The sequence below is a fragment of the Musca domestica genome, unplaced genomic scaffold (genome assembly GCF_030504385.1).
Source record: "Musca domestica strain aabys unplaced genomic scaffold, Musca_domestica.polishedcontigs.V.1.1 38, whole genome shotgun sequence".
Lineage (NCBI taxonomy): Eukaryota > Metazoa > Arthropoda > Insecta > Diptera > Muscidae > Musca > Musca domestica.
This window is the reverse complement of record NW_026712324.1, coordinates 8,840,792-8,854,756: the sequence shown is the minus strand read 5'-3', so window position 1 is coordinate 8,854,756 and position 13,965 is coordinate 8,840,792. Positions and strand designations below refer to the sequence as shown.

The following is a 13,965-nucleotide window of genomic DNA, read 5'->3' as shown; positions in this document are numbered from 1 at the left end:
TTCATTCAATAAAATTAAAAAAAAATATATATGACATTTGTCTTTTTTTGCGGTTTATTTATCTCACTCTGTATTATTTTTGGGGGAGATATCGGAAGCATCGGTCCGATGTTGCCAAACCCCGAAGTTTGGCAAAAATATTACGATATACCAAGTTTGGACCAAATCAGATACTCCGTTCACACAGACAGGCAGAGGTACAACACTAGATCGACCTTAAGTGTCCTAAAACGGATTTGCTCCAAAGAGACCTAGGGTCTAAACCTATTTTTTCGATTATTTACATTTTGGCCGTATCAAATGATATATACCCTCTGTAGCCATATGGCTGAAGATATAAAACAGGCAGTAAAAGACTTTAACTCTTGACGAGGTTTTTTTGGAACATTTTTAATGAGCTTTCCTATAGATAGACGAATTTTTATTATGGAATACCTTACATAAAGTTAGAGGAGCCATTCATGAAATTTCCTATGGACAACAATTCTTTACGAAGCCATTACAGAGAAGACATTTCAATTCATCGAAAGCCTTCTAAATGCGAAAGATTTTCCATGTGGCCTATTATAAGCAGAAAGCTTAAAGACTTAAAAAATCAAAATACCATCAGAAGGTGTTTTGTATATAAAAGACCTCAAGAGAGAATATTACCCTTAATAGAATCGTCCATGTATTTCTGTTTCTTTTTTTGCACACAAAACCTTCCATTCCCTTCGAAGATTTATTTGTAAATAAATCATTTATGAAAATAAATATAGGCTAATAAACCTTATTGGTGTTTACCACCCAAAAAGACAAATAATAATTAAATTAATATTCCAAACCTCATCAACAATATCACCCGATTCACGTATTCTCCAAAAACCAAAAAAAATACCAAATATATTTCCAACTAATTGTCCCACTTATAACGGGCACGCATCGCAAGCAATTAAAAACCCAAAATAATATTACAAAAAAAAAAAAAAAAAAAAAAAAAAAACAATGCGCATAAATTTATAAATAAATTGTTTCGGTTAATATTGATGAGGTGATGAGTAATTGACCACAAGATACCCGGTTGGACAGGGTATGTATTCAATACCGCCAATCAGAGTGTTTTGTAAGGTCTTCGTGAAATTGCAAAAAATAAATTTGCAATTTCTTGGCCATGGACAATACAATTATTTATTTTTTTTTTTCTATAAAGTAATAAATGTTACACAATGATTTTGTAATTGGTAACAGGTATTTAGAAAAAAAGTTTTCAATAACATATTTTTAATGTACTTCTTTAAACTATTGACTGCTATGCCATCAAGGAAACCAAACATCATTATTACCAATTATTATATTTAAGTCTTGAAAACTAAACGGCGGAAGCGAAGCAACGCTAAATACGCAAACCATCAAAGAAACGAATAAATCAATCAATTAATTATTCGAAATATTGACTTTGTGAAATTTTCATATTTTTTATGAGAACATTAGAGAAATTGTGATTTTGTTTTAAACTTTTAGAGGATTTTGTATGGAGGAGGGGTTATCGTCAGAATAGAAGCCTAGTACTTTTAGAAATGAATGAATATTTAGAGGTTAAAATGGGTTAAAAACTGAAATATTTCCTGATTTTGCAGTTGCTCTACAGGTTGCAATTATAGACCAATCGAAGCGGAAGTTAGCATGGGACTAGAGCTTTTGGCTGGGCAGAAGCCTTCCGATTTTGATGGTCGTCGGGTTATAATTAGTTTAATATTTGTGTTAAATAAATGTCATATTTTCCATTAAAACGTGAATATTTTTATACCTGCGAAATCACAAATATACGAAAAGGTCAATTCTGGCCGGTGCCGAAGAAAATATATACAATGTGTATGTACAAAGGAAAGGGATGTTAGCTAGAATGCTTATATCTTATGAATGGCTGGACCGATTTTGACAAAATTTTGTCGATTCAGAACGCCTTCTTGGCATAAAAAAATAAGATCTAAAAAAATCGCATAAAAAGATGCCAATAATGATGTTAATATCGACTTTGTATTGTTTTGTGACATTTTTTTCATATTTTTATCGCATGCGATTTTTTCAGTTTGGCTTATAATATTAAAGTGTATAGTGTGTAATATTTGTTCAACACAGGTAGAGGTTATTATATACAGATTGCAATTATCGTCCGATCCACACGAAAATTTTCGTAAGGGTGGGGTTAGGCTCAGAAGGGCTGTTTTTATACCCTCCACCATAGTATGGAGAGCATATTAAGTTTGTCATTCCGTTTGTAACACCTCGAAATATACATTTTAGACCCCACAAAGTATATATATTCTTGATCAGCATAAAATTCTATGTCGATTTATTAATGTCCGTCCGTCTGTCCGTCTGTCCGTCTATCCGTCTATCCGTCTGTCCGTCTGTGGAAATCACTCTAGCTTCCGAACGAAATGAAGTAGGTTGATAAAATTTTTTTTGGTATTGAAAATGGGCCACATAGGTGCACGTCTTCGGATAGCCCACATGTAATGGTACCCCCCGATATTCGGTATTTTGATCATTTTAGCCACATTATTTACCGGAATTGCTTCAATTTTGGTATTTGAAGTTCGTAATGAAGACAGAAAATAAGCCATGTAGGTCTACATCTTCGTATAGCTCCCATATAACGGTACCCCCAATATTCAGTATTTTGATGATTTTAGCGACATTATTTACCGGAACTATTTCAAATTTAGTATTTGAAGTTCGTAATGGATGCTACAGCCTATGACATAAAATTGTCTGTGCAGATCCACGTCTTCGTATAGCCCCCATATGACGGTACCTCCCGATATTCGGTATTTTGATGATTTTAGCGACATTATTTACCTGAAATGTTTCACATTTTGTATTTGAAGTTCGTAATGGATGCTACAGCCTATCACAGAAAATTGTCTGTGCAGGACCACGTCTTCGTATAGCCCCCATATAACGGTACACCTCGATATTCGGTATTTTGATGATTTTAGCGACATTTTTTATCGGAATTGTTTCAAATTTCGCATTTGAAGTTCGTGAAGTTCGATATAACAGCCTATGACAAAAAAATTTCTGTGCAGATCCACGTTTTATAACCACCATGGTACCTCCCTATATTCGGTATTTTAACGATTTTAGCTACATTATAAACAGATTTGTTTTAAGTTGCGCATTTGAATATTTTTATATAAGTTGCCTTGTGACAAAAGTTGCCTATGGAGGTCCACGTCGCCATATAGACTCTAATATACGGCTACATGATTTTAACAGAATTTTAAAATCCCTTTATTTTTTTGAAAATTGTTAAATTCGTACCAAATGGTGGGGGTATACAGCTTTTTTACTTATTTTTAAAGATGTACGCAATATATTTAGGGGTTGAAATAGACCAACAACTAAAAATGTTCCTGATTTTGCAGCCGTTATAAAGGACACAAATAGAAACCAAAGGACACGAAATCTCGCATGAAGTTAGAGTTTAGGACAGCGGGTAGAATGGACTACTACTATTGTCTGAAAAAATACCAACATTACTTACAGGCGATATCGGAAATACACAAAAGGCGAACTTTTGGCTTTTTTACGCTTATTTGGTTGACGAATATAGCCAAATATCGTAATCAAGCAAACTAAATCTTGTTTTGGAGATGATCGCAAAATATTTTGGGGAACCACAAACAGAAAAAGTTTCCTGATGACACAATTGAAGCTAATCGACACGCCTGAGAAGAGAGTTAAGGACAGGGAAGAATTCTAGCATTTTTGATGAAAATTGGATTATTTAAAATTTGGTATTTGAAGTTCGCAATGGATACTGCAGTCTATGACAGAAATTGTCTATGCAGGTCCAGGTTTTCGTATAGGCTCCATATATCAATACCTCTCTATATTCGGTATTTTGATGATTTTAGCGACATTATTCACCGGAATTGTTTCAAATTTGGTATTTGAAGTTCGTAGTGGATACTACAGCCTAAGATAGTTAATTGTCTGTGCAGGTCCACGTCTTCGTATAGCCCCAGATATTCGGTATTTTCATGATTTTAGCTACATTTTTCACCGATTTTTTTAAAGTTTCGCATTTGAATATTGTAATGGCTTATGACAAAAATTACCTATGCAGGTCCATGTCGTCATATAGATCCTAATATAACAGCTACATTCGATATTTTTAAGATTTTAACAGAATTTTTAACGGATTTTATTGTTTTTGAGAATTGCTAAATTCGTTCCAAATGGTGGAGGGTATTCAAAGTTCGGCCCGGTCGAACTTACAGCTTTTTACTTGTTTTAATATAATTCTTCTCCAAGTGAATACATGCACTCAAAGCCAAATGTTGGTAGGGGGTATGATCTACTTGAAATGAATTCTTGTATTACGTGAGCTCTAGTAAATATGCATAGTGGTGTAGGTATCATATAGTCGGCCCCGTCCGACTTTTGTTTTTTCCTTACTGTTTTATATTGTTTCCTAACAAAGTATGGTTTGTTTGACCCGGTAAATATTATTTCCTTATTATCCAGTAAGTAGGCTTCTCCTCAGCCCTTAACTCTAGCCCCATTCCGCATCGATTGATCTATAATTGTTACCCATAGAGCAACTGTAAAATCAGGAAATGTTTCTATTTTTGGTTCATTTCAACCCTTAACTATTTTGCTATCATCTCCTAATAGGCTTCTGTTCTCACCTTAACCCCAATTCCATGCAAATTTTTTGGTGATGGGAACCTGTAGAGTGATTACAACATGGATAGACGGACGGAGCCACACATCTAGGGGATGCTCAATGCCAATGAATGTCCAAGTGTTAAGGCACACATGTAGACTATATGCAGGATTTTTGGTATTGAAAATTATCCGTGTAGGTCCAAGCCTTCCTATGGCCCCCATATAACGGCACCTCCCGATATTCGGTATTTTGACGATTTTAGCGACATTATTCACCGGAATTTTTTTTAATTTGGTATCTGAAGTTCGTAATGGATACTAGAGTCTAAGACAGAAAATTGTCTATGCGGGTAGACGTCTTTTTATACCCCCCTTTATTACTGTACCTCCTGTACCTTCTGTATTTTGACGATTTTAGCGACATTATTCACCGGAATTGTTTCGAATTTGCAATTTTAAGTTCGTAATGCATACTACAGCCTAAGACAGAAAACTGTCTGTGCAGGCCCACGTCTTCGTATGGCCCCCATATAAAGGTACCTCCCAATATTCGGTATTTTGATGATTTTAGCGACATTATTAACCGGAATTGTTTAAAATTTGGTATTTGAAGTTCGTAATGGATACTACAGCCCAAGTAGAAAATTTTCTATGCAGGTCCACGTCTTCGTATAGCCCCATATAACGGAACCTCCCGACAGAAAATTGTCCGTGCAGCTCCACGTTTTGGTAAAGACCCCATTTAATAGTACCTCCCTATATTCGGTATTTTGATGATTTTAGCTACATTATTCACCGATTTTTTTCAAGTTATGTATTTGAATATTGTAATTATAACAAAAGTTGCCTTTGCAGGTCCACGTCGTCGTATATATACCCTAATATAATGGCAACACTCGGTATTTTTAAGATTTTGACAGAATTTTTAAGGGCTTTTATTTTCTTCTTAAACTTCCAAATTAGTTATTGAAAGTTCGGTTGGGTAAAACTTACAGCATTTTTACTTGTTAAGATCTACGTACGCTCTTCATAGCTAACTGTGGATTATTCACTTGAATTAATTTTCAACAAAATTCACTGGAAATATTTGAAGAGCCGCAGCATTAAGAATACCCAAAAACTACTTCTCATTAAATATGCCAATCACATGCATCTGACATGGAGAAAAACAAATTGTAAGATACATATGCCGACACTAAAAGCCTCCCCACACTCGCCTGCAAAAATTACAAAAAAAAAAAAACAAAATATTTAAACATTAATCTACAAGCAAAGACAAAAGAACTTTTATTTTGCAGTGAACAAAAGACTTGGCTGCCATAAAAGAGGCATTAAAAAAAGAATTAACCCAAGAAAAATGAAGGTTGCAAATTTTGAGTTCTTCAAGTGAGACACGACATGAGTCTTTGGGAAAATCCTAAAGACGACAGACATTGTATTTATTGTACAATGGGTTAACTCGTTTGTTAATCAACAACAAAAAGGCCCAACATCAAAGATCATTGACTCCGCGAATGTTGTGAATGTTATTGATTGTAAAGTTTATAATTTTTACGACTCTAAATGAATACAAATAGTTGATGGGATTCGAGCGGAGGCCGTATAATTTTTGGTTTGGCCATCCTGTCACTAAATTAAAAAAAAAAAAAACAGACACAAATATCAACATGCAGAAACTTTATAGGTTATGAAACCGTTATGTTTACAAAAGTTGATCGCTACCAAAAAAAGGACACAAAACAGTAATCAATTTAAAATAAATGTTGCACATTTAAGTGGGATTTTAAATAGTTTCGTTGCAATATATCGCATATATAGAAACTAACATCATTCCATAATTTCACAGAGAGAATAATTGCAAAATGCCCTTTTAAAGGGCCAAAATAGTAGTTACTCTTAGTAGATTTCGACCATATTCGGCATAAATGCCTTCCAGATGTGCAGATATTACCATCTGGAGATTATATATTGATGCAATATCCAAATCTGAACACAATTCCAAATAATTGAGCTATGCAAAATTTATATCAATTGGACAAAAATGCAACCAGTATTTTGCCTACAAAAATATATGGACGGGTAACCGGAGAGTCTGACATGTATCGGCTAAGAAAATATTATTTTATACCCTCAGCTATATGGCCAAAACATGCCTCGAAATCGAAACAACAGTTTTAGATCCTACTTATCTTTGGACCAATTCAGTTTCAGGACATTTGGAGTCGATCTAGCGATGTCCGTCCGTACGTCCGCATGTCTGTTTGTCTGTCTGGCTGGTGCGCACGATAACTCGAAGGAAAGTTTTCAAAAAAACAAGTTAAAAAGCAGTAAGTTCGGCCGGGCCAAACTTTAAATACCCTCCACCATTTGGAACGAATTTGGAAATTAAAAAAAAATGAAATCCTTAAAAAATTCTGTTAAATTTTAAAAATACCGAATATTGCCGTTTTATTGGGGTCTATACGACGTGAACCTACATAGGCATTGTTTGTCATTAGCCATTACCATATTCAAATTCGAAACTTGAAATAAAGGATGAATAATGTAGCTAAAATCATCAAAATATCGTATATAAGGAGGTGCCGTTGAATTGGAGCTGTGCGAAGACCTGGACCAGCATATACAATTTTCTGTCACGGGCTGTAGCATCCATTACGAACTTCAAATACCGCATCTCAAACAATTTCGGTGGGTATTGTATCTAAACTCGTCAAAATACCGAATATAGGGAGGTACTGATAAATGGGGCCTATACGAAGACCTGGACCTGCATAGACATTTTTCTGTCACAGACTGTAGTTCCCATCACGAACTCTAAATACGTAATTTGAAACAGTTCCGGTGAATAATGTCCCTAATATCATCAAAATACCGAATATAGGGAGGTACCGTTATATGGGGGCTATACGAAGACGTGGACCTGCCCAGATAATTTTCTGTCATAGGCTGTAGTATCCATTTCGAACTTCAAATACGAAAGTTGAAACAATTCCGGTGAATAATGTCGCTAAAATCATCAAAATACCGAATATCGGGAGGTACCGTTATATGGGGGCTATATGAAAACGTGGACCTCCATGGCCCATTTACGAACTTAACCTGCCTACTGGAAAAATAAACACGTGTGCAAAATTTTAGCCTTCTATCTCAATTCGTTCGAAAGATAGCGTGATTACAACAGACAGACAGACGGACATGGCTAAATCGACTTAGAATTTTACGCTGATCAAGAATGTATATACTTTGTTGGGCCTGACATGAGTATTTCGAGGAGTTACAAACGGAATGACAAAGTTAATATACCCTCCATAGTATGGTGGAGGGTATAAAAAAGTGTTTTACTGCACAGAAATAGAAAGGGTAATCCGATTTGGATCCAATCACGTACGTCCCCACAAAGGGTCAAAAAATTTTGAATAATTAAAAATCTCATCAAATGTGATGTAAATTACACACATCACAACATTTGTATTAATCGCAGGTCTGATGTGAAGATGGAATATATTGGTCAACTCCTTCTGGTACCTGCCCCACAAAGAGTCACAATTTTGGATATCCTAGAAACTCATAAAACCCAAAACAAATTCCGATTTCATTCAGACTTGACACATCTCAATGTCTCCAACACAAGATTTATTATAAAGATGGTAGAGATCGGACTATTCCGTCTGGTACCTCCTCCACAAAGGGTCAAAGTTTTCAATAATCAAAACGATTATAAAATCCGAAATAAACATCCGGTTCTCTTCAAGTTTCACACATCCCATTACGTCTACTAACATAATATCTGCTGTGAAGATGGGATATATTGGTCCACTCCTTCTGGTACCTCCCACACAAAGGGTCAAAATTTTGAATAGTTATAACTCGTATAAAATGTGACGTAGGGGTCCTGTTGCCGCCAAATCACACAAGTTACAATATTTTTTATTTACCCAATGTCAAGTGTGACGATGCAAATTATCGGTCAACTCCATGTGATACCTCACCCACAAAAGTTCACAATTTTGAATATAAATGAAGCTCATAAAATGTACATACTTTTATCAGTCATAACTGACGAAACAAATCAGCGAATCTTTACAACTTGCTATATCTAAATATTTTCCTCAACCAAAAACCCGATATGAATATGGAATTTATCAGAATTTATGATTTCGCAAAAAAAAAATGGATATAAATGTTCGATTTTCTTGTAATTTTTTCCATATCAATATTTTGATCTGCATTGGATGAAGTATGAAAATGGAATACTTCGGTCGACTATATATGGTATTTCACGCACATTTTAACATTTTCTAAATATTATCACACATCTCATATAAAGTTAAAGAAGTAATCAATATAGCCTAAACCTGGCACGTCGCAATATTTAAATCATATTTATTTGGGTCTGATACGAAATGGACAATATTGACCTATTCCTTCAGAACCTACTCCAAGAGGGTTAACAATTTGAATAATCATAATAGAAGTCAAAATATATTATAAAACCGATTATTGGCTAAGGCTATTCATCATTCATTTACCACTGGTTTTGTTAATCGGGGATTTGGTCATATTTTCTAATTAGCCCCTAAATTAATTGGAAGATATGACCAAGTCCATCGAAATAACTAAATTTACCAACAATTTTTGCAAGTAGTTTTTGCACATAGTAAGAACTTGAAGAAGTCAGGGGTTTCTCTAAAATAGGTACTGCATCCAAAAATAGTACTACATCACACATTTTTAAACCAGTTATTCTTAAACTAATCACTGTCTATAAAGTTTCTGATACGAATACTGAAGTACCTTAACCGTATGGATTTCGCATTATATAAAGGGCAAACCGAAAACTATAAAATCTGCTTGGAATTTCTTACACCCCAGATTGGTTGTTGCCCAGAAAACTTTTAAGAGAGTTTGTAAGGAATTCGGAAAAAGTGCTTTATTTGCAGAAAAAATAAAACACTTAAAAAGTAATAGTCGTCAATTTATTAAAATATATTTTGACTTGGGTTATGATTATTCAAAATGTTGACCCTCTTTGGGCGTGAAACCGGAGGTTTAGGCCAATATGTTCATTTCGTATCAGACCTAAATCTCATATAAATATAACAACGTTCTGAAATTTGAATATATCGGCCCAATAGACAAAAATTAGATTTTGTTCTGAAAATATCATAAATTTACCATCTTCAATTGGTCCTGGCCCTTGCACTTGACGATGCCTGAGGGAGAGTTCCCAAAAAGAGTGAGCATATAAATTCAATATTCACATCAGATATATTGTTGAGAGAAATATTTAGATATGCCAAGTTTAAAATGAGACGCATGCGAAACAACATGCTCTAAGAGATACATTCGAGATACCAAAAAGAGTGGGCCGCTATATTCCATTTTGCACCTCATTTTGTGGATGAAAATTGGTTAAGCCTTTCTCTTTTTTGAGGACAATTATTTTTTGTGCCTCGATAAATGCTGTGTTTGTCCAATAATTTTACATCTGCTCTTTCTGCGTGTAGGGAGGTGTCCCCTCCGTCGGCAGGGGCGGGTTTGAGAGGAGTAAGAACAAACAAAGTCTGACTAAACATAAAGATTGTCATGTTTTGACAAAATCGATTCGGATATAATATGATTGCAAAGTAATGAAATTTGCTTGGATACTTACAGCCTAAAATTACCCCTTTCATATTTAGTGGAAACCAGGTACATATTCAATAGCGATCATAGTTGATTGGTTGGTTGACCCTGATACATAAGTATAGGGGTGCGTGCGAAACGGCTAAAACTAGAATCTTGAAATATTGCACAAGGGTCACAAGTTTTTTTGGAAATTCGTACTAAAAGCGTACGAAAAGTACTAAAATGTACTAAAAATTTAATACTTTGAATCGGAAAAAACGGAGTGAGCTAGAATGAAATTAAGATTGAGAGTCACTGATGGAGTGCAGGAAAAATTTAGCATAAGGTTTTTGGAAGTTCGAACTTAAAGGCTACGAAAAGTTCTAAAATGGTACTAAATTTCTAAAATGCGAAATTTGGTATGAGAATCAAGGTTGGGAAGTAAATTTGATATATGTAGATGGATTTGAGAAATATGTACTAAGTGTGCGGACTGTACCAAATGGTTCTAAATTTGGAACAGATTGGTTTAGGGTTAACAACTATTGGTTTGTGATAAAAAGTTAGTTTTGGAAATGTGTACAAGTGCACCAAAAGTACTTAATAGTACTATATTTGGTACGATTTTGTATTTGGTGAACAGATAATGCTTGAAATCTGAAATTTGGTATTAGGATCGCTCTTCATGCGTAGCCTGGACATATGGAGGTGGTTTCGGAAATGTGTTCTATTGTTGTATGAATAGTACTGAACGGTACTAAATTTGGTATTGGATGAAAGTGAAAATATATTACTTTGAAATTAGATTACTGATGGTATCTTTGTTTGAGATTTCGCAGTGCGTCCTATATAAGTACGGAAAGTACTAAATGATACAAAATTTGGTATTGGATTAAGGGATAGGTCGGGAATCCTCAAATTTGATATTGAGATTTCAAGTGGTATCTGGAATTGAGCTATGGAGGTAGTTTGGAAATGTCCTATATATGCACGGAAAGTACTAGATGATACAGAATTTGGTATTGGATTGATGGATGGGTCGGGAATCTTCAAGTTTGATAATGAGGTTTCAATTAGGCTATGGAGGTAGTTTTGGAAATGTATACTCCAATTGCGCGAAAAGTACTAAGTCGTGCTAAATTTGGTATTGCGTGACGGAATAGAGCTGAAATTTGATAGGGATGTCACTGTTGTAGTCTGTGGTTAAGAGAAAGAGCTGGATTTGGATATGCGTTGGGGGTATTATAAGTTTGATTGGGCCAGAATTTACACCTCGAAATATTGGTTCCCCATATAGGAAAGTATATATGGATCTTCCTAGCTCGCCGAGCTGAGTCGATCTAGCTATGTATGTCCGTCCGTCCGTCTATCCGTCTGTCCATGTTAATTTGTAATCACGCTACAGGTCGCAATTATGGCCGATCCTAACGAAATTTTGCACGAAGGTGGGGTTAGGGTCAGAATAGAAGCCTATTTCTTTTGGAGATGATCGCCAAATATTTAGGGGTTGAAATGGACCAAATACTGAAAAAACGTCGGATTTTGCAGTAGCTATACAGGTCGCAATTATAGACCAATCGACGCGGAATTTCGCATGTAGCTAGAGTTTAGGGCGGGGAAGAAGCCTACCAATTTTGGTCATCGGATAATATTTAGCGGGTAAAATATACCATATCTTTTGTGTTGAAAAAATTCAAAATTTTTCATTAAACCGCGAATATTTTAAATCACAAAGCCATGACAAGGTTACTTCTGATCTTTACATTGATGTTAACATCCAACAAAACGGATATATAGCAAAATATGAGCGATAAACATTATCAAAGAAGATGCTTGAAAAATCTCGTATATGTCGAGAACGGCTGAACTGATGTCGACATTTCTCATTAATTCAGAATGGCCTCTTGGCAGGAAAGAAAAAACGTCTAAAAAATCGCATAAAAATATCTCTCCAAAGATGAAAATATTGATTTTGTAACATTTTCTCATATTTTTTTCATATTTGTCACATTTTTGGCATATTTTCATTTTGAATTAAACATTTGGTAATATTTCTACAGCTAACAAAAGTAAGTAGTTAGGATATCAGGATATCATATACAGATCGCATTTATGTCCCGATCCTAACGAAATTTTGCATGGGGATCAGATGAGGGTCAGAATAGAAGCCTACTCTTTTTGGAAAAAACTGCAAAATTGTCAGCTGGTCGTAATTATTGCCCGATCCTCACGCACATTTGAATGGGTGTTACGGGTATTGCAAAAAGCCAAGCAGTTTTGGATGGCCATCCAAAAATATCAATGTGCGAAATAGTTTGCCAACTTTTGTAGACAAAATACGAAAATGTCCATTCCAGTGATTCTTTGGAGAATTCACAAATACGATTCAGTCAAAAACCAATAATAAATGTTAATCTTTTGCCACTTCTGAGAGATTATAGGTCTTTGGGAAATATTGGTTCCAGATCTAGGAAGACCATTTAAGTGCAACATCTTCTAATAAATTGGAAATGAGCAAATTGGTTAAAGTTGCTATTATTCGAAAATTAGAGAACGAAACCTGATGGTTTTCTTTTATTATTTGTCACAATATCTTGTGGAATTCTTTCGAGTATCTCGCCTATATAAACTGTATCGTTTATAATAGAGTTGTAGGGTATTCAACGGACGGCCCCGCTCGACTGTAGCCTTTGCTTACTTGTTTGATATGGAAGTCGTCGCTGAAATATTACAAAAATTAGTTTATTTCTCAATATTTTCGCAGAATGTATACGGTTGGAAAAATTGTTAACATTTAGTTTTCTTAGCTGAATCAAATATGTAGCACAGCGTACAACAAACCACCATGCGAGCTCGTATACATATTTCTAATTTAAATATAGAATTTAAAATATTCCATACATTTCTAAAAAATTCTAATCATTTGTCTAACCTCATATTCATTTTCTCTCTCTCTCATTACAGGTTTTTAAAAATTCTCTTAATCTAAGGGGTTTTTCATCACAATGAAGAGAGCCAAACAATGGAGTTTAATAGCAGCTGGTAAGACAATTAAAAAACAAAAACAAACCTGTCAACATCGAAAAAACAAAACAAACGACACCTACTAATACTTATAAATTTAAAACCTTGAGACAACACACTTCAGACTAGGAAAACTACAAAGCCATCAAGTTCAATATCATCACGCTTTTGATCATCATAAACTACTAATATTCGTATAGTTTTTACAAAATTATCTATCTTTTTAATTAATTTCATTGTCAAGGCTCCCTTATTTGTTCGTTATTGATTTATGACAACAAACACTTCATCTTCTTCTTCTTTTTGTTCTTCATTTTCTCTTTGCAGTTCTTTTAGTTTTTGCCATAGCTCAACAGGTTGATGCTGTTGCGCCATTCAAAAAAGTTTCCATTGCCCCCAAGACCACATCAACAACAACACCCACAACACCAGGTGCTGCCGCAAGCGAGGCAAGTTCTGATGAATCTTCAACGGCGGCTGAGGAGAAAGTGGAAGAACAAAAGGTAAGTAAAAATGATTTTAGAAAATTCGCCTCTTTTGAAATGAAAAGTGTTTTCGAATTTTGTTATTTTTTTTTATTTGAGGAGGCCACTGGCCGGTCAATCAAATACTTGTGTAGTTTGTTTATTAATTAGCAAGGGGTAAGCGCACACATTGCGTTCCACTTACTTAGTT

The 13,965-nt window shown here is 34.9% G+C and overlaps 1 protein-coding gene across 2 annotated transcripts in view; it reads left to right on the top strand.

Annotated features, from left to right (window-relative positions):
• The window catches only part of LOC101888564 (nucleolar protein dao-5), a 52,834-nt gene that overhangs the window by 21,274 nt on the left and 17,595 nt on the right, over window positions 1-13,965 (top strand). For both annotated transcript variants that reach the window (XM_059126361.1, XM_059126362.1), the window contains exons 2-3: window positions 13,231-13,308; window positions 13,618-13,793. In XM_059126361.1, the coding sequence (XP_058982344.1) occupies window positions 13,272-13,308; window positions 13,618-13,793 (213 nt within the window). In that variant the 5' untranslated portion in view covers window positions 13,231-13,271. The remainder of the gene's footprint in view (window positions 1-13,230; window positions 13,309-13,617; window positions 13,794-13,965) is intronic.